Genomic DNA, 22,181 nt, shown 5'->3' with positions numbered 1-22,181 from the left:
ATTTCAGCAGAGCATTTTCAATGATATCCCAACATGCTCCATTACATTTCGCAGTTGTTTCAGTGTCAAAACATTACTTTCGAATTATTTCTTTTTCTGCCTTTTAAAAGACAGTAGCTAGCATATGAGATGCTTGTGAAGGTTATGACTACTCTTAGGACTTTTGCCTCTTGAAATATTAGTATAATCTTAACAAGTGCTTAAAAATATTAAATCTTGCTGATCTCCCAGGATGTTTCTTTTATGGGCTGGCATAATAGGACAACTTATAATTAGCATCATATTTTACCTATTATGAAACATTTAAATATATTAATATTTGGTGAATAAATGAATGGTTACTAGGAACCAGAAAATATAGTTTTAAAAACTTAGGTTTTGGAAAAAAAAATGGACCTGGATTCAAGTCCCTCTCCCCTTAATTTGCTGCATGAGTGAGGCCAGGTTTCCTCGTCTGTGAAATGGGGAGCATATGGTCTACCTCCCAGAGTTACTGTAATGATTAAGCCAGGTTACTCATGTCAAATGCTTAGCACAGAGCCTGGCTGTAAGAAATGCTTAGTAAGCTGCAGCTCTTATTACATGATATGATCCTCCAGAGGTAAGTTATTAAACCCTTTTACTCAAGAGGGAACTAAAGCTCTGAAATGACAAGATGTGCCCCAGGTCACATGAATGTTAGGGATCTGACACTGAAACACCTCATGAGAGATGACTCCAACTCTCATGGCTTTTCCTTTAAGTTAGCCTCCCTCAGGGCTTCCACTGTGAGTTCATTGTGAGCTCAGCTTCTTCTGTTCTAAGGGGTGACATGGTGAGGGTATGATGGCTCTCTCCTGCTCCCATGGTTCTGTGCAGACCTGGTGGAGCTGCGGTCCCAATCTATATGGGTCTTCCTACCCTTTCATATCGCCATCTGTAAACATGCAAGATGCTTCTCTTATTCTTGCCATTATTTGTTCATAATCTGACTCCAATGAGGTTCGTTCAGGAATGTCTGTAGGCAAATGGCATGGTGATTCTAGCAATTTGAAATCTCCATATCAATATTTATTTTTAGCCACTGGCAAAAATGACAAAAAAATATATTACCCTTGACAGAGCACATCCATTTATCTATAATTTCAGGTGTTATTTTGTCTGTAAATAACCCTGTTGTTTGTTTTTGTGATAAGGGTACTTATCATCTTTATTTGAATTTGTTTTATCAAGCAAAATTTGGGACTTCTGAATTGTTAATGCCAGGAAGATCTCTACATCATTCCCTCATTCAGGTCCAAGGGCTAACAAAGGTGAAGAATGTGTCCTAAAATGGGCGTGGTCAACCAGTACCATTTGAAAATGCATATTTCATTTGACAGCCCTTGTAATCACATTCTCCTCAGAATATATTGCAGTGTGAAAATGCTCCCATATGTTAGAAGTGGGTCTCTCCATTTTGCTGAGGGATGGGAGAATAGAAATAAACCCTAGGTTCCAAGGGATGTTGAAAATATATATTAAGCAGACACAGATGCATGTTCAGAATGGTATATTCTTAAAGTTGATTTTATATAGTTCCCTAGTAGTGTTTACTGCGAAAGCTGAAGAGGTGATTTTGACACAAAATATCATATTAATAAGAATTAAATCACTATTTAATATCTTTGTGTATTGAACGCAGATAAATTTAAACTCTTCTTCAGTGGAGAAACACTCTATTTTTAAATCTCTCCATGGATTCCCAAAACACAGACCAGATGGAAAAAGGATTGCAACGTCTTCCAATTCCAGAGCCCTTTTCCTGAAACTTATTTCTCCTTGTCTTGAACTTTGAGCAAGGAAGGAAAAAGGTTTTTTGCTTGCCCATTTTCATAGGAATAAATGGATGTTGTTCCACTGAGAACTAGTCTTTGAAGTCCTAGTCAGAAAAAAAGAAGCCAAGCTGCCAGCCAAGCCCTCGCATGCATCCAGAAGGCCTGTGTCCCTTCTCCTCTAGAAACCTGCAAAGGCCCTGAGGGCTTCGCTCAGCTACTCCTCTGTCTGAAGAAGGAGCTACCCTACCAGGCCTCAGGGACAGGAACAGAATGGGCAGAATGTGATGGCTGCCACAGGTGGTTCTGCACAGGTATCTTATCACATTGTACTAGAACAAGTTTGGAGAAGTAAAGGCCAGATAGTAATTTATATACATGAAATAAACATTTTGCTTGTCATGCTAAAGAAAATTACAAAAGAAATATTTTTCACTCTTAAAATTTATGTGATTTTTTAAAATTCTCAGGAAAGCTGAAAACAATCTTTTAATTCTATAAATTTCTTCCTTTGAGCTTTCATGATTATGAAGAATTAAGACAAGCCAAGATTACAAGATGAGAGAAATATTTGAATTAAGTGATGACTTTTAAAAATTGTTTAAATGGTGATAAAATAATATAAAACATTTGCCACTGTAACTACTTGTAAGTATGCAAAGTAGCATTATGTAAATTCACATGATTGTGCAACTATCCCCACTGTCTTCAAAAATTTTTCATCACCCCAAACTGAACTCTGCACCATCAAACAATAAGTTCCCCTTCCACTCTCCCCTCAGCCCTTAGGAACCATGATTCTGTTTTCTAACTGAATCTGACTCTTCTGGGTACCTCACACAAGTGTATCAGAATTCCATTTAAAAAGCTGAATAATGAATAATATCCCATTGTTTGTATAAAACACGTTTTAATACATCTGTTTAGTTTCAGCATTTCCCCATTTTCCTCCTCCTCCTTTATTTGCTTTTATTTGACCCCATATTTATGACACCCTTTTCCTCACAGGTAGTTCTCACCTTCTCCTCCCTCATTTCTTCTTCTTTTCCTTCTCCCTTATATACTCATGATTTTTCTCTATATAACCTAATGTTATAATTATTAAAAATCAAGAAACTACTCTATTATGTGTATTTTTAAATAAGATAAAGTTATCTCTCCCTAATTTTTCTATCCATTTTACATGCTTATCATGGCCATCATATCATAAAATTCTTAGAAGAAAATACAAGTATAATTCGGGCTCTGCATTAACCGCTGACTTTGAGTACTAATTTCTCTTTTGGTTTCATATTTGTGATACGTAAAATCAGTTGAACTAAGTGGTCTTTGAAGCTCTTAACATTCAGTAATTTACAAATGTCAATCACTTGGATGAACTATTTAGGAAAAACAGTATTGATTCATTTAATAAAATTTAATTGCCTACCATGAGCAAGGACAAAAACAGTATTTCGAGCTTAACACTGAAACTGTAAAAGAAGTTTGGTACGTTATGACATATTTTAGATTTGTTTTCTTTATTGTTATGTTTTTTCTTCATATTTGAGTTTGTAGCTAGGATTGTTTTCTAAAAAAATTCTTTCAAACCTTCTGTGCTTCATCCTACTATCAAAGCAATCAATTAAAATTAATCTACTACTTAATTTTAGTTTATAAAGTTTTCAGGGAAAAAATGGTGAAAACACTAAAACTTTAATCCTTATTTGAGAATGAACCTCCTTTTAATAAAAGTCAGTCTTGTTAAATAAACAGAACTTCATAATCGGTAGCACTGGTATGTGTCTTACCCATACTCTACTTATAAAAATAAATATACATGCACACACAAATTTTTATCTGCAACTTCATTCCTCTGAAGTCAACTAAAGTCTAACACAGTCATCCCAAGACCTTTTAAAATGGTCCATTTCCAACATTTTCAGACTTTCTCTTCACTTTACGTTACTCTCTCTCTCTAAATGGCAATATCCCTCCTTATGAATTTTATAACAGTGAGAAAAGATTTAATGCCAATTGCTTAAACAGGTCATTACACCAACACCTTCAGACAGGGGTTAAAACTCTAGGTGTCATCCTGTGACCTTTTGTTTGTTTACTGCCAGCCACAGTGAGCAAGGAGTCTGATCATTGAATACAAGGAATGCAGATTCTAACTGAATACAGACATTTACTGCTTTAAATCCTGACTTTTCAATATTTTGCCAGATTTGCCCACAGACTTCATTAAAACGCAACTCAGGTGTGAAACTTACCTTGCTTAAATGTTGATTAAAATTTCAAGTCAAGTTAATGATTTAACATAACAGTCATGCCAGCACTTGAAATAGAGTTCCCAGCTTAAATTAAAAAAGTTAATTATAATATGACTACTTATGAGCCTTTTTTAATTAGAAGTTTTGGATCCTGTTTGTTTATTTTGTCAAAAACCCAACCATCTCTCTAAGGCCATATCAACTCAATTCCAAAGATGGTACATTGCTGCCTTATATGCTTCATGCAGTGTGAGAAATACAGCCTGAGCAGTTACTTAGCAAAAACACTAACCTAGTCAGCAAGATACTTGCTTTGGACTGATAGGTTAGAATTGATACATCTGCGCATTCTCACCTGTTTCTTTTAGAGTCAAATATACCCTTCTGAGGATGGTTGGATGTGTTTCATAATATAGTATACATATATATATTTTTTTCTACATTATGATATATATATATATATATATATATATATATATATATATATATCCCATTCTACTCACAAAGCCAAGTTATATGTACATACATACATACACACACACATATATATATTACATAGAATTTATTTGATGATTTAATAGCATCCTGTTTTGAACAACCAAACCACAAAACGAGTTCAAGGGCCAGCTACCAGTCAGTTCCTTTATACTTGCTTCGCTGAGGGTTTGTGCCAACATAAGAGGCAGTGAGCAGGGATTGAAGTACGGGCTCTGGAGTAAGGGCTTTTGGATTAGGAGGTTGGTCCAAGACCCCAGCTCTGAGGTTCTGGGACTTTTTGAAGAAATGAGCAAATATATGAAAAGTGCTTAAAATAGTGTCTAGCTTATAACAAACAATCCATAAACTTGATTTGTTTATGAGTAAAGTATGAACACTGTGGTATGGCTAGGACAGAAACCCATTTTTCTGTTCTCAAAGCTTGGACAACGTGAGTTCTTTCATTCCTTCTGACATTGTCTCTCCATATCACAGAATCTTAATTTTTTTAAAAAAATATTTTTATTTGTAGGTGGATGCAATATCTTTATTTGTTTGTTTGTTTGTTTATTTATTTATTTTTTGTGGTGCTGAGGATTGAACCCAGTGCCTCACACATGTTAGGTAAGTGCTCTATCACTGAGCCACAACCCCAGTCAGAATCTTAATTTTGAAAGGAATTTTGTAGGTCCTCTACTGGAAGTTGCTGTATACAGTGTCTGGGACATGCTCAGTACATAGCCCTTCACAACAAGAATAGCAAAAGATGTTTAAAATTGTGCTAATGCCAGCTCTTGAGCCCACCTGTGGCAGCACACTGGTGTATGCTGCATATGTGCCCAGATGTTGGCCCTTCATCCCCTGGGTCAACCTCCGACTTTACCTTAATGTGCTATATACCGTCTAATTATTTTATTTAATATGCCTTACTATAAAAAATGTGAGAAAACCCTGCTTCTTGTTATGACAGTTGAATTGACTTTAGAAGGCTCCAACAAAGACAGTATGATCTATATGCTAAGTTAAATTTCACTACTTTTGGTGGTATCTGTTGACTCACTGGGGTATTTATACCCCAATAGTAGATGCCAGCACCAGGAAACCCACATCTCAGAGGCTTTTCATTACTAGCTCCTCATTTTTCTATCTCAATCAATATCAAAGACTGTAAGAATTAGCATAATGAACATGAGAAATTTTCACCAGTGCAATCAATGGCATTCAAGACCTTCAGATGGCCTAAAATATCTTAGGAATACTGCCTGGTCTTACATAAACTAGACAGAAGAATCTGGCAAGTCCTGTAGCCCATACTCTTAAACCCAGCGCCCAAAGGCTTATACTGCAGGTTCAGTGTCCATTTGTGGACAGAGGAATTTCTGGTTACTGACTGACTACACAGAATATTGCCTGTGGAGTGCAGTTTTGTCTCAGCAAAACTTTTAGGCAAGATGTAATTAGATTACTTAAAAAACAGAGTTCAGCACATCATATGAACAATTTTATGCTTGTTTATTAATAGATCATTTGGTCAATATCTATCTAAAAGGATTTCATCTAAGACTTGATTAATTTTAACATGATAATGAGTTGTGGAGGAATAACTTACCCTATCTTTAACTTTTTGGTGGCTGCTACCTCCCAAAAGGTTGTGAATGAACAAATAAGCTTAAGTTGATATGAAACATCTCCCATTCCACTCACAGTCAAAGCCAAAGATTTTACCATAGTGGGCATAACATTATTTCAATGCCTTTTCCTTCCTCTTCCCCTGATTGTTCAACGAAGTTCCTGATGCTCACTTAATCTAACTCAGTAACTCTGGTCTCATTTGTCCCTCCAATACAGGAGTTTTTTAAAGTGTGATCTCTGCATCAGCACAACTATGAACTTACTGGAAATGAAAAATTAGCTTCCTCTCCTTCTCCAACCCTGAATTTCTGAATAGAAAGTCGGTATGAAACCTGGGAACTATGCTTCAGTAAGTTCTGCAGGGATTCTCCAGGTAATGCTTAAGTTATTATATAGGAGTCCCCTCTTACCTACTGTTATGGTTTGGATATGAGGTATTCACCAGAAAGCTCCTATGTTAATGTAAGAATGTTTGGAGGTGAAATGATTGGATAATGAGAGCCACAACCTAAATAATCCATCCTTATTTGAATAACTAGGTAATATCTCTAGGCAGATGGGGCATGGCTAAAGGAGGTGGGTCACTGGGGACATGCTTTGGAAGGGTTTTTATTCTCTGATGTCCCTTCTCCTATCTCTCTCTGATTCCTAGGTGAGAAGAGCACTCTCCACCCTTCTACCATGATGCTTGCTTCACATCAAGACCAGAGCAATTGAGTTGGCTGACCATAGATTGAACCTCTGAAAACATGGGCCAAAAAAATTTTTTCCTCCACCAAGTTGTTCTTGTCAGGTGTATTTGTCTCAGTGATGCAAAACTGACCCATACAGAAGTTGGTAACAGGAATGGGGTCTAACCTGACTAACTTGACTATGTGGTTCAGAAACCTGTGAAAATTGTTTACAGGATACATTTGGGATAGTATGGAGATGTAAAGCTTTAGAGTATAATGAGAGCTTCATAAGCAATCCTGATGGGAACTCAGAGGACCAGAATACCTGTAGGAATGTGGACTGTGCTTATGAGATTTCAGAGGGAAATGAAAACTTTATTGCGAAGTGAACTAGAGGCCACCCATGTTAGATGCTGTGGATGCCATATATGGCGTTCTAGGACCAACTGGGTCTCTGTCCTACTTTGGCTCCAATCCTTATTCCAATGCCCCTCCCTGTTCCTTCCTTTTGGAATGGGAATGTTTACTCTGTGCCAATGTATATATTGGATATGTGTAATTTGCTTTAGATTTTTACAGGGGCAAAATACTTGTCTACATTTTATCATGTCCTGAGACTTTGTGAGAAGCTGAATTTAAAAGTGATGGACTAATTCAACTGGCAGAGGAAATCTCAAAGCAGAACAGCATTCAAGCAGTGGCATGGGTATTGCTGGAAGCTTTTAGCCAGGTTTACTGTGAGAATCAGGAGCAGAAATCAGAACTTAAGGATTTAAAAAATTTGGAGTTTGGCCAGAAAAGTGAGTGTAGAACTGAGGCCCAAGGAAGACTGGTCATTGAAGAAATTATAGCCACTAACGGGATGCTAAGTATTTTATACAGAGAAAATAGGAAAAATGGCTTGAAGGAATCCCAGGAATTTACAAGACCACACCCACTGTAGGCTCAAGAGTCTAGAACCAAAAATTGCTTGAGAAGAGATCACAGGGCTGCCCTTCTTGCATATAGAGGGCCTAGGAAGTCCTTTCACCATGATCAGCCACTCAGGCACTTCCAGGCCACTGAGGCCATGATTCCAGAGGGCTCAGCTATTGCATGAGCTGGCAGCAAACTTGGTATCATTCACATGGTGCTGGTTCTGTAGAAATTCAGGATGTTGGAGTTAAGAGGACATTAAGGTTTCCATGAGATTTCAAAGGAAGCCCATGAGACCAGATAAAGAGTAGCAGGGTTGGAGTCCCTGCAGATTACCCCTGAGAGGGTGATGCATGAAGCTGTAAATGTGGAGCTGAAGGGGAATAGAGAATCCAGGAATCAAGAGATGCTAGTAACATAGACACTCTTCCAAGACAAGCAGCAGTTTTTGTCAATAGTAGATTGAGGAAAGAGTCAGGCTAAAAAGGAACCCATGTGTACTGCAACCAGCAAGGCAAAAGGGGCAGGGCCATCCAAGCCCTTTGGAAATAATATCTCACAGCCAAGTGTCCTAGATGCTGTATATGGTGTTCTAGGACCAACTGGATCTCAGTCCCACTTTGGCTCCAACCCTTATTTCAATGCCCCTCCCTATGCCTTCCTTTTGGAATGTGAATGTTTACTCTGTGCCAATGTATATTAGATATGTGTGTAATTTGCTTTAGATTTTTACAGGGGCTCACAGCCAAGAGTTTGCTTTGAGTCTCAGAATAGACTTTAGATTTAGACTTTTGGGAAATGATATAACTGTTAAGGCTATGAGACTCTCGGAGATGAACAAAATGCATTTTTGTATTTTGAGATGGACATGAACTTTTAGGAGCCAGAGGTAGAATGTTATGGTTTGGATATGAAGTGTCCTCCAATGATAGTACTACGAGAGTTCTAACCTAATGAATCCATCCTAGTGTGAATAGACTGACTAAGGTGATAACTAGTATATAGGTGGGGTGTGGCTAGAGGAGATGAGTCACTGGGGGAGTTACTTGGAAGGGTCCTTCTTCCTAGTGACCCCTTCCTCTCTCTCTTTCTGCTTCCTGACTGTCATGAATGTAGAAGCACTCTTCTACCACAACCTTCTGCCATTATGTGTTAATTCACTTGAGCCTACAGCAATGGAGTTGGCCACTATGGACTGAGATGCCTAAAACAGCGAGCACCCCCAAAACGTGTCCTCCTCTAAGTTGCTCTTATCAGGTAGTTTGATCAAAGCAATGCAAGGCTGACTAAAGCATCTATGATTTAACTTTCCAATTTGTCACCATAGCCGACCTCCATCCAAAAATATTAAATGGAAAATTTTAGAAATAAACAATTCAGAATTTCTAAATAACATTGATTACAGTATATTTTTATTATTCTATTTTACTATTGATTACTGTTGTTAATCTCTTACTATGTCTAATTTATAAATTAAATTTATCATAGGTATGTTTATATTGCCATTCTTTGGTATCTGTTGGAAATCAGTTCCAGGACCCCTGGTGGATACCAAAATCCACAGATGCTCAATGCCCTTATATTATTAAGTGGGGTTGTATTTACACATAATGTAAGCACATCCTCCTGTATGATTTAAATAATTTATAGATTACATAGGGTACCTAATAAAATATAAATGTTATGTAAATAGATATTATATGATATCCTTTAGGGAATAATGACAAGGAAAAGGTTGTACATGTTCAGTACAGATGTAAACCCCTCAATCCCCACCCCAATGTTTTCAATCCAAGGTTGATTGAATCCTCAGATACAGAAATTATGGGTAAGATGGATTGACTGTATAGGAACAAGCACAGATATTTAGGGTTCTTTACTATCAGCAGTTTTAGGCATCCACTGGGGTCTTGGAATGCATTTCCTGCAGAAGAGGGTGGACAGCTGTGGTAAAAATGCACTAACACAAGCGAATCAAGAACAAAGATGAAACAAATATACGCTGAGACTGACTTCTAAATCTCATTCTGTGCACTTATCTTTACTGGACTGGACTGCTCTTTCCCCAGATTTGGTCAACTCTCACCCTCAATTTCTATTGCTCTTCTTTGTCTTTACTCAAGTTTCTTCTTCTTAATGAGGTGTTCCCTGAACATGCAGTTTAGATGGGACCCCAACTATGACACTCTCCATTCTTCCTACTTTATTTTTCTCCATATTCACCATCTCCTTTATTACCATTTACACTGCATATATTTCTTATTTATTGTCTGCCATCTGACTGTCAGAAAGAAGCTCCACATGGACAGGGAGTTTTGACGACTTTGCTCACTAGAACCTAGAATAGTGCCTGATAAATGGCAAACACTCAGTAAATATTTGTTGAATAAAATGAAGTAAGAATGAACATAAGTTCAAGCAAAAGGAAGATAAAAAGGTTGGGTGAGAAAAATTTTTATGAAATAGTCCATTTTGCTGTTTATTAAAAAATAAGTTATGAGTCAGTCATGACTAAAATAATAAAACACTGAATTCTGAAATGTAAGAAAAATCATTGGTTCTAAAGGATGTTGAGTAATAAAAAGACAGATGCCTAAAATAAAAACATACTGAGGTCTAACCCTGGATATATATATATATATATATATATATATATATATATATATACACACACACACACACACACTATATCATGTATATATATATTACATATTACATTATATATAATATATATTAAATATATATATATCTATATATACATATGTGTGTGTGTGTGTATGTGGGTTTGATCCCTAGCACCCTCCATTATATCATTATATATATACATATATATGTGTATATATATGTGTGTGTGTGTGTGTGTGTGTATGTGTGTGTGTATAAAATGGAGGTGCAAGGGATCAAACCCAGGTCCTCACACATGTTAAGCACATGCTGTACCACTGAGCAATATATCAGCCCTAGCTTTTAGACCATTGTTTTTAAAATCATGCTTAAATATATATTCTGTGTTAATCTTATCAGTTTGGTAATTTTAGGTTGCTATGTTATTAATAGAGAAGTTCTAAGGTTCAGGGACCAATGAAGCAGTATATTACCACTAATTATTAAGCGTGTCTGTGGTAATGACTAACATTTCATCTTGAAGGCTTGATATTTCCTGAATTATGCTGTGGATATTCTGCAGTAGGACACTGTGACGTTCTTGGGAAGTTACAAAAATTCACTGAGACATTCTTCACTAATTCAGTGCAGTTGCCAATAAAGATCTCCAGAAAGCTTTAGAATATGAGGTCTCCCAGGCAATCTCACGTTTTAAAAAATGAGGTATAAATTACATGCAATGAAATGCACAGGTGGATTTTCACAAAGTATGTATTCATGTAATCAAAACCTCTCTGTCAAGATATAGAACATTTCCATTATCCCACTGAGTTCCTTAGTATCCTGTTCCAGTTATTCCTCCAACTCTGGGCAATCAGCATTCTGATTTCTATCACTGATCTAGTTTTATCTGTTCTATACTTTCATATAAATAGAATAATACATAATGTACTCTTTTGGTTTTGACTTCTTTTCACTTAGTGTAACATTGAGTCTGGCTACACCACATCTTTCTCCAATCATCATATTATCAGTATGTTAAGTTTTACCATTTCTGGTGGATATGAATTGATACTTAATGGTAGTTGTATTTTGCATTTCTTTGAAGACTAATTTTGTCGAGTATCTTTTAATGGACTTATTGACCATTTGTATACCTTCTTATTGAAGTATCTACATTTGCCACTTTTTTAAAAAATATTTTTTTTAGTTGTGGGTGGATACAATATCTTTATTTGTTTATTTATTTTTATGTGGTGCCAGAAATCAAACCCAGTGCCTCATGCATGCTAGGCAAATGCTTTACCACTGAGACCACAATCCCGGCCTCATTTGCCCATTTTAAATCAAATTGTTTTTATTGAGTTGTAAGAGTTCTTAACATATTCTGGTTACAAGTCTTTTTCCTAATATTTGCCACAAATATTTCCTCCCAGTCTTTTCTTAGTGATATCTTTTGAAGAGCAAATATTTTTAATATTGATAGTATAATTGATTCATTTTTATGGTTAGCTTTTTGTGTCTGTACCAAAAGCTGCCTATTCTGATGGCAAAGATATTTTCCTATGTTTTCTTCTAGAAACTTTATATATTTATTTTTGTGTTATATTACATCTCAAATTAGTTTTGTGAGAGTTTAGTATTGAGGTACATTTTTTTGTGATGTTTGTTTATTTGACTGAGTATTATAATAGAAAAGATTGCCTTTTCTCTCTCTGAGATATATTGATACCTTAGTCAAAAACCATGAATGAATTCTCCTATTTTGACTAAGGTATCAAAAATCATGAATGAATTAACCATGTACGATCATCTGTAAATAGGTCAATTTGTAGACTCCCTGCTCTGTTCCATAAACAATTTTTCCATCCTTACACTAATATTATACACTCTTGATTATTACAGCTTGAAATACAGATGTTTAAGTTATCAACTTTGATCTTTATTTCAAGGTTGATTAATTATTCTAATTTATTTGCATTTCCTTATAAAATTTAAGTCCACTTGTCATTTTTTTAAGGAAGTCTGTTGAAATTTTTGTTACGGTGGCCTTGACACTATAGACCAATTTGGTCTTCCCATTCATAAATTTGAAGTATATCTTTTCTGTAATCTAATCATCTTTAGCATCTGTCTGCAATGTTTGTTTCAAGTGTACAGGTTTTTTTTTCTCCTTTGCACATATTTTGTTGTCTTAACCAATAAGCATTTTCTTTTATTTTTCTTACTATAAAGAACACTTCAAAATTTTCCATTTCTTTACTAGTATATAGAAATATAATTGTTTTTGTATATTGACAAGGTAATGCATTTATTAGTTCTAGTATCTTTTTAAAATAGATTCCTTATGATTTTTCAACATAGACTATCAATTATATGTCAATAAAGACAGTTTTTCTTCTCTTTCCAATATGTCAGTTTTTTTTTTTTTCTTAACTTAGTACACTGGCTAGGATCTCCAGTATGATGTTGAATATAAGTGGTAATAGTGGACATTCTTATTGTCTTTAGAAGTGTTCAGTTTTTATTATCAAGGGATGTTAGCTCTTGCCTTTTTGTAAACATTTTTTATCAGGTTGAGGAAACTCATTTCTATTACAAATTCTTTGGGTTTGTGTATCAACTAGTGTTGAATTTTGTTTGTGGTTTCTCTGCATGTTTCCGCATTACAGATTCTACAGATATTAAAGGGTTACTATTATTATTTAAGGAGTAATAGCAATAATTTTACTCCTTTGATATCTATAGGATCTGTAATGAGACCCTTTATAACACTCTTGATATTGGTAACATACTTTGTATATTTTTATTAATTAAGATAATTTATTAATTTTGTTAATATTTTCAAAGAAATAGCTTTGGGAACCAGACTGATGAACAGACTATGCTTGTTTTCAGGAATAGGAGAATGAAATACTTTGGTTTGCGTTTGTTAAATTTAGCTTCAAAACTGTAATTAGGATGGCCTTAGGAAACATTAATATTTTTTTAAGTCTGATAAAAATACATGTATATAAAATTTACCATCCTGATCATTTTTAAGTGTACAATTTAGTAGCATTAACTATATTCCCATGGTTGTACAACCTTTCTGCAGAACTCTTTTCACCTTGAAAAACTGAAGTCTGTAACATTAAATCCTCACATATGTACCATCTGTTAAGGAAGCTTATTATGGAAAGAATTTCTCTACTGTGTATGAGCTTGAATATGATCAAGTCTAATAGTTTAGAGATATGATTTCTCCTTTTTCTAATTGTTCTATATTTGTCTCTACCAATTACTCCATAAATGCCAATAATGACTTTGTAGATAGACCAAAACTCATTGGCACCTCATTGAGGCTCCCTTTTAGTGAAAGAAAAACGGAAATATAATCCCAGTCCATTTTAATTATGTGTCACCCCAAAGATGTCAGGTTGTATACTCAGCAACACTAGTTTAGGATCACAGAAGTGAAATCTAATACAAATCTATTTTGAAAAGTAAAACAGTTTTTCTTGTTATTTTTCATATAAAATGCATTATTTTTATAATAACTATTAGATTCCTATTTTCATGCCTATATATTTATTCCTCGGTGCTTACATTTTCTACATATTTGAAATTAAATGTATTCATGAATATCCACAGAAAACACTTAAGGAAATTATGCACTCACAACAATCTAAGTATAGTTTGTGTTTTGTGGTTTAGATTCAAGCAAATTTGATGACATAGAACATGGGCACTACTTATACTTTAAATTCATGTTTACATAGTTCTAAGCTAGGTGTAGTGCCTTGCAAACTCCTCAAAAGCAGTGACTAAAACATGAAGAATGATAATAAATACAGCAAAGCTAGAGGTTTATGGAATCAAATGAAATTTTATTCCACCCAAAGAGTTCAAAGAGAATTAGTACCTCATTTCTTATTACTGAATACCTCAGCAAACACATACTAGAAAATACCTTGAAGTATACAAAATCAACATGCAAAAATCAATAGCTTTCCTATACAGCACTAATGAATTCAGTGAAACATAAATAAGGAAAACAATTCTATTACCATAGCTTCAAAAAAAAAAAAACTAAAATAAATCTGAGGAGGTGAACGACTTCTACAATGAAAATGATGGAACACCAAAGAAATAAATTGAAGAAAACACTAGAAGATGGAAAGACTTCCCATATTTATCTATAGGCAGAATCAATATTCTTTACAGAACTAAAAAAAAGTACTAAAATTTATTTGGAAGAATAAAAGATCTAGAATAGTCAAAGTAATTCTAAGCCAAAAAAGAAAAAGAAATGCTGGAGGCATCACAATATCCAACTTTAAATTATACTACAGAGCTATAGGAACAGCTTTATGGTTTATGTGATACTGGCCAAACCAGACATATAAACCAATGGAGCAGAACAGAAGACACAGAGACAAACCCATAAAGATACGGTCATCTGATCTTTGACAAAGGTGCAAAAAACACTCTGGAAAAAAAAAAGAGTCTTTTAAACAAATGGTATAAAAAATTTAAACAAATCCATTCATAGAAAATGAAACTAGATCATCCTGCACAAAAGTCAATTCAAAATGGATCAGTGATCCAGATATTGCCAGGCATGGTGGCGCATGTCTGTAATCCCAGCAACTCCAAAGGCTGAGGCAGGAGGATCCGGAGTTCAAAGCCAGCCTCAGCAACATTGAGGCATTAACCAACTTAGTGAGATCCTGTCTCTAGATAAAATACAAAATAGGGCTGGGGATATGGCTTAGTGGTCAACTGCCCCTGAGTTCAATCCCTAGTACCAGGAAGAAAAAAAAAAAGATCCAGAATTATCAAGTGCTGTAAGAACATGTAGGATCAATACTTCAACATACAGGCAGGCCTAGGCAATGCTTTTCTCAATAGGACTTCTAAAGTTCAGGAAATAATACCAAGAATTAATAAATGCTTCTGCACAGAAAAAGAAACAAAAATGTCAAGAGATAGCCTTAGAATGGGGGAAGACTTTTGCTTGCTACTTTTCTGTCAGAAGATTAATATCCAGGGTATGTAAAGAATTAAAAAAATTTACATAAAAAGAAATAACCCAATCAATAAATGGACAATGAGCTAAACAGATATTTCTCAAAAGAAGAAAAACAAAGGACCAATAAATATATGAAGAAATGTTCAGTATTCAGCAATTATGGAAATGAAGATCAAAGCTACCTTGACATTTCATCTCACTTTAATCAGAATGGCAACACTCAAGAATACAAACAAGGGCTGGAGCTGTGGATCAATGGTAGCACATTCACCTGGCATGTGTGAGGCACTGGGTTCAATTCTCAGCACTGCATATAAAAACTAAAGGTCTATCAACAACTAAAAAAAAAATTTAAAAAGAATAAAAACAATCATAAATGCTGGAGAAGATATGGAGAAAAAAAGATCACTTTTATTTTGTTGGTGGCATTGTAAATTAATGCAACCTCTACGGAAATCAGTATGGAGATTCCTCAAGACTAGAAATAGAACCACCATGTGACCCAGCTATACTACGTTTTGTATTTATCCTAAAGAATTAAAGTCAACATACTGTAGTAATACATGCATACCCATGTTTATAGAAGCACAATTAACAATAGCCAAACAATGGAACCAGCCTAGGTGACTATTAATGGATGAATGGATAAAGAAAATGTGCCATGTATACACAACAGAGTTGTATTCAACCGTAAAGAATGAAATTTTCTCATTGCAGGAAAATTGATGGAACTTGAGAGCATCATGTTAAGTGAAATAAGACAAACTCAGAAAGCCAAGGGTTATGTTATCTCTGATATATGGAAGCTGGGGTGCAGGGGAGAGAAGTGTGTGTGTTGGGGGATGTTGGGGGGAGATGTCATGAAAACAGAAGGGAGACCAGTAGAGTAAAGGGACCAAGGGGCAGGAGGAAGAGAGAGAAAGGGGCAGCACTGGGGAATGAAAGTGACCAAATTATATTGTTGTGTCATGTGCATGTACAAATATGTAGCCATGAATTCTATTATTATGTATAATTATCATATACTAATAAAAACATTTATATAGTAATAAAAGAGAAAACAACCTGGACAGGGATCATGTTTGCATTCCCAGTGTCTCATAGAGCATCTGGTACATAGTAGGTATTCATTAGAAACATGTTGAATAAATCAATGGCTGATGACATTAATCTTTATTTCTTGTCTTCCAAATTTGTGATTTTTAGGAAACTGCCTTAAACAAAGCTTGTTCAGATCAAAGCACATACATAAAATCACAGCCAAAGTGTGATATAATGAATAATATATTTGGTCCTGATCCCCACTCCCAGCACAGTTCTTCAGAAACTCTGAATTTTTGCAGTGATAGGTGTGTCTTTGTTATGCTAATGAGCGAACCCACAGGGACCTTTAGATTTTTATAAGAGAAGGCCCTGCCACATCAAGAAGACCAAACATATACCATTAGAGGTTGGAACTTTCAGCCTCAGCCCCGCAACCTCCGGGATGGGGAAAAGGATTGGGATTGAGTTCAATCACATGGCGAATGATTTAATCAATCATGCCTGCAAAATGAGACCCAGATAAAAACTTTAGACCTTGTGCTCAGTGGAGCTCTCTGGTAGGTGAACACATCAATGCGCTGGGAGCGTGGCGAGCCCTGACTCCAGGGAGACAGAACCTTCTTTGCTCTGAACCTTCCAGATCTTGTGCTACACATCTCTTCATCTGGCTGTTCATCTGTATCCTTTATAATAAATGCTAATCATTAAGTACAGAACATTCCTGAATTCTGTGAATCATTCTAGAGAATTATCAAATCTGAGGGGCTTGTGGGAAGCCTTTTTGTGTTTGCCCTGGCAGAAGTGCAGGTGGCTTGGGACACCTGAAGTTTGTGGCTGGTGTCATGTCTAAAATGGGGCAGTGTTTTGAGACTGAGTCCTTAAGTTGCAGGGGGTCTTGCCTGATTCTGGATAGTGTCAAATTAAGCTGAATTATAGGACACTCAGAGAATTAGTGTCAGAGAATTGGTATCAGAGCAAAGAAAATCAGGAAGAATTCCAAGGCAGCTTGAGTACCTGCTTGAGTTTCTCTGATATAAAACAAACAAACAAACAAACAAACAAAAACACATTGTAAACTTAGGATCATAGATTTTATGAAATAGCTGTGTATAGCAGAATGAACATTGTAACCAAATCTTAATAACTGCCAAATCTTGGAAAATTCACTTGATCTTGAAGATCCCTAGTATCTACATCCTTAAAAGTGAGGCTAATGATACCTATCTGGAATGGTTGATTTTATGTGTCCACTCGTCTGGGCCACATTACCTAGAGAGTTAATCTACATTTTGGATGTTTCAGTGAAGGTGTTTGGGATAAGATTCATATTTAAATTGGTAAACTTTGAGTCAAGCAGATTGCCCTCCACAATGTGAATGGACCTCATGTATCAGTTGAAGGCCTGAATAGAACTAGAAGACTGACCTTCCAGAGTAATGAAGACTATGCTTCAATTGTAACATTGTCTAACTGACCTTCCAGAGTAATGAAGACTATGCTTCAATTGTAACATTGTCTAACCGTAATATTGGCTCTGCCTGGATCTCCCCAGCCTGTTAGCCCATACTGCAGCGTATGGACTTGCCACCTCCGTAATTGTGTCAATCAATCCCATAAAATAAATTCCTCCCCTGCCACACACACTCACGATTAGTTCTGTTTCTCTAGAGAACTGTGACACACATTTCATCTGGTTGTTGCAAGAATTAAATGAGATAATGTATTTGAAACCACTTTAAAAAAATAAAGCACTGTAAAGCATGAGGGTAGTTGCCTGCCTAGTACATGAACTGTGTAAAGAGCTTTGCTGAGGTTTGTAGACATACATATTAATAGTCAAAGGAGATCACAGGATCAACATCCTAGGTAAATGGGTTTGGAATATTACAGAAGAAGCTACAAGACAGCAACCAGTAGGAAAGGCACTTCCTAGATTTCTATTCTGGACAAATACAGCATCTGTGGCCATGAAATGTCAATGTATTGAAGACAGGAAATCATGGCTTAGCAGACGTAGTTCCATTTACACAACCAGCAATAGGCACAATTCTTTGCACATAGTTGTTGTCACATAATTGCTGGAGAATAAATGACTTTTATTTATGTGGCCAATCAAAAAAGTACACTTTTGTGAATAACTAGGTGGAAATTGTCAAATACCTTGGAATTAACATAGGCACTTTGACATACAGCATGGAGGGTTAGAAAACACGTATGTATAGAAGCTCTTCAGAAGAGTTAACTGTCAGTTGATCATAGTCTGTGTGCCAAATAAGGGGGCTGGAAGATTTAACTAGGAGAAGCCAAAGCCAGGACCCCAGGGTGCTTCCTTGATCAAACCTACAGCCAGACCTCCTTCTCAAACAAAATGGCTTTGCTTCCATGGACCTTTGCTGACCTCTGCATAATAGCAAGGTGTAAATATAACTTGGAGAAAAAATCAGGGTTACTGCACTGAATGACTACTTTTAAACTCCAGGACTGAAATAAATGTAAACTTTAAATTCCAGTCACTGGAAAGCTATTTAACAGCAGAGCAAACACTACCCAGCGTCACTTGACAACTCAGATCTCCAGATGACTTTTTGTGTAGCAGTCAATGCTTCACAACTCCATGAATTGTGGTTTATGTGGGCAGATATTTTTGAGGCTCAGCCGTAGAAGAACATGGTTGCTTTCAAAACATTCTAAGCAAAAAGTTTCAGTCTGAAAAAGAAAACCAGACTTCTAGTCTTGTTGGTATTTTTGGAACTGTGTCTTCATAATGATATTTCCAGGTTTCTCTGGATATGGGAGTAAAAGAGAACCTACCAAGACAGACTGCCTTAAATTAAAACAACAGGACAGATATTAGTTTCCACTTACAAAATTGGGAAAGAATTTGTAAAACATTGCCCAGTATTACTGAAAGCATATCCCTTCACTGCTTATTGGAAAACTATTTGACCAAAAATAAGTTCATTAATTAAAATAATTAAGAAAAAAAGAAAAGTTTAAAGAAAGCTCAATACTTTGAAGATACAATTCTACCTCTAAGACTTTCACCCAAGAAAATAATCCTATATCAAAACAAATTTCTAGTCACTCATTCAGGTTCAATGCTGTGTTAATTATAATAGTGAAGAATTAGAAATAAATGCAATGTCTAACAGTAGGGAATCGCCTAAGGGATTTTTGCTTCATCCATGTGAAGGAATAGTATGCAACCATTAAAAATAAGGTTGAAGAAGAAAAACTTTAAACCTACTCTCAGATAAAACTATCCTGGAGCCAATTGAGCCTGGTGCAGGCAATTGGGAATTTGGTCATCATGTTGTTAAAAGAAAAAGCAGTCTACAAAGCACTGTGTACAAAATGTCTATTTTTATTTTTAAAAAACAAGCAATATAGATTTATACATGTGCATAAAAGAAAAAGCTAGAAGAGTAGACATTAAAATGTTGAGAATAACATATCTTCAGGTGGTGGGGTGACAGGGGATTTTTTTTTATCAGATGCTTTATTCTCCCCTCACCAAATCTTATAAAATAAAAATTCAATCAGCAATTGCCAGGGGTGGGGTAGTTTTAAACATTTTGAACAAAATGAATAGCAAATAAACAAACAAAAAGCCTGTGATAAACTAGGGTTATCTACTAATAGAAGAAGAAAAACTTTTTACAGAGCCATGCCTAAACCCCAGTGCACTTCAGGGCTTCACACTCTAAGGCACTTTGTTCAAAATAATTTAATTTAGGCTTAATGGTCTAGCGTGACCTAAAAACTTCACATTATCTTCATTTAACATGAAATATTTCCTACCCACACTGTGCTAAGCCTCGCACAGTGTGATGAAGTCACTCTGTACAGCTCCAGCATTCATACACAGAGGTGGCTGGACACTGTCACATAAATGTTAGCACACAGACACCACCTTGGAAGGGGGAGGTTTTGGCCATCAATCACCATTCTTTATCTCACCGAAATCTAAAACTGTATCTAGAGGAAAATAAATGAAGAGCTCCTAGCCCGGATCCATATGTAAACAGATCCATCACAGCTTCTGAGGAGAAGTTAGAAATGTCTGGTATATCCTTCACCTCTGGGAGACGATGATGTCACCCCTGGGAGCACCCAGCCTTCCCACAAGTGTCCTTGATGTTTCTGATAGAGTGGATTGGAAGAATCATCTTGTCTATTCATGTCAATCCTCTGCCACTAACTAGTGCAGCTGGGTGGGCAATGGATTTGAAATTTTAAAAAGACTGTTGGTGAAAATGGCTGAGAGGTGGGGTAGTTTAGTTCTGAATAAGTGCCCATCAAGTGAAACATAACACTTTTCCCAGTTCATTTCCAGCTGTTTCTGCACCATAAAAAGGAAAGAATCGACAATATTTATGTATTCATATATAGTTTTTACATATGAATCAGTCAGAGATCCAGAAAAAGTTAGTCTTAAAGCTCACAAGTGTGCCACTTTGTCCACTGTGTGCACTGTGATGACACAGGGAGACAGTTCCAAGCTAACTTTAAACCTACTCTCAGATAAAACCATCCTGGAGCCAATTGAGCCTTGCCTGCATGGGTATTTTGAATTAAAAAACAAACAAACAAACAAAAAGAAAACTAGCAGACTTTTAAAAACTGACAGTGAATAGAAGCACATAAGTTTCCAAGGAACATGCGATCTCATGGTCTCCCAGTTCATGATGATACTTTGAAACTCAATAGAGAATCCAAGTTAACCCATGATTATGCCTCATCATTATACCTTCTCTGCGAGTTGAAAGATGCAAGATTGTACATCATTTTACAAGACTGTACAGATACTGCATCAGCCCACCATTCTTCTGGAAATGAAAATGGACAGAAAGTCACAGAGCATAGAACTCATTAGCCAGACAGACTCACCTTGCTGTCGCTGATCCTCCTGCAGGTGACAGGTGCTCGGACTGGTGAACAGGTGGCTGCTGCCCTTCCTTTGTGTGGTAGACATGGTACCAGCAGTCTAGCTGTGGCTGGAGAATTGCCTAGGGCATTTCCTTCCCCCAGCCCGTCACCTACACTGGTCCCCAGAAGGCACCCAGAACCACAGGTACACGCAGATCCTGGCTTGTGTGTAAAACATTTACTCTGCTAATAAACTTCCAAGTTTTTCCAAGTCATGACTCCTGAAATAAATATTTACCAATGTTACTTCTCTACATAAAATGGTGCCAGTTCATTTGGCTAAAAATGAGACTTAGTCCCTTCACTTCAAAGCAAAATGAAACTTTCTTCTCTTGTAGTCTAAAATCCTGCAAAGTCACTATTTCTAACAGATTACAGTTTTGGTAAGTTTGGTAATTCTTGTCTGCTGATGTGAAATCCAATTTCTTCGGTACTTAGAGATGACTGCTAGAGTAAGGTAAAAAGTGGTGCAGTGTTAAATCAAGTGGGATTCCTAAGCCTGTGCCTAGTCTGAGTTGCCCTCAGTGACAGCTGGACTTGTACAGTTCTTAAAGGAGACTGGAAGGAGGAGGAGCCAAGGGACTAGGCTGATTAGCATAGAGAGGCAGGCCAGAAGTGGCCTGCTTTGAATAATGGTGACCAGAGCAGGGATTCTAATTATGAATTTGGTGATTACTGCTGTTACAGTAATTAAATCTCTGACTTCCAGTCCTTTGTTTGTAATTAAAACACAAGCTGAAAACAGGGTTTATCTTGCATGGATATTCTTTTCTACATGTGAAACCTAAAAGGTACAACTGGAACTCGTAATGAGCTCATGGAAATATACTGCTGGAACTTTCGA

General features: G+C 36.2%; 1 protein-coding gene across 1 annotated transcript in view; it reads right to left on the bottom strand.

Moving 5' to 3' along the window:
• Ranbp3l (RAN binding protein 3 like) overlaps positions 1-21,887 on the bottom strand; it is a 54,226-nt gene extending 32,339 nt beyond the window's left edge. Inside the window, exon 1 of the mRNA XM_046422265.2 lies at positions 21,299-21,887. Within this exon, the coding sequence (XP_046278221.1) occupies positions 21,299-21,383 (85 nt within the window). The 5' untranslated portion in view covers positions 21,384-21,887. The remainder of the gene's footprint in view (positions 1-21,298) is intronic.
• Positions 21,888-22,181: the final 294 nt, after the last annotated feature.

This window comes from Marmota monax, unplaced genomic scaffold, assembly GCF_021218885.2.
Source record: "Marmota monax isolate L192 unplaced genomic scaffold, Marmota_monax_Labrador192_F-V1.1 WCK01_AAM20220418_F8-fsc00077, whole genome shotgun sequence".
Lineage (NCBI taxonomy): Eukaryota > Metazoa > Chordata > Mammalia > Rodentia > Sciuridae > Marmota > Marmota monax.
The sequence above is the reverse complement of the archived record's forward strand: the minus strand, read 5'-3'. Positions and strand labels throughout refer to the sequence as shown.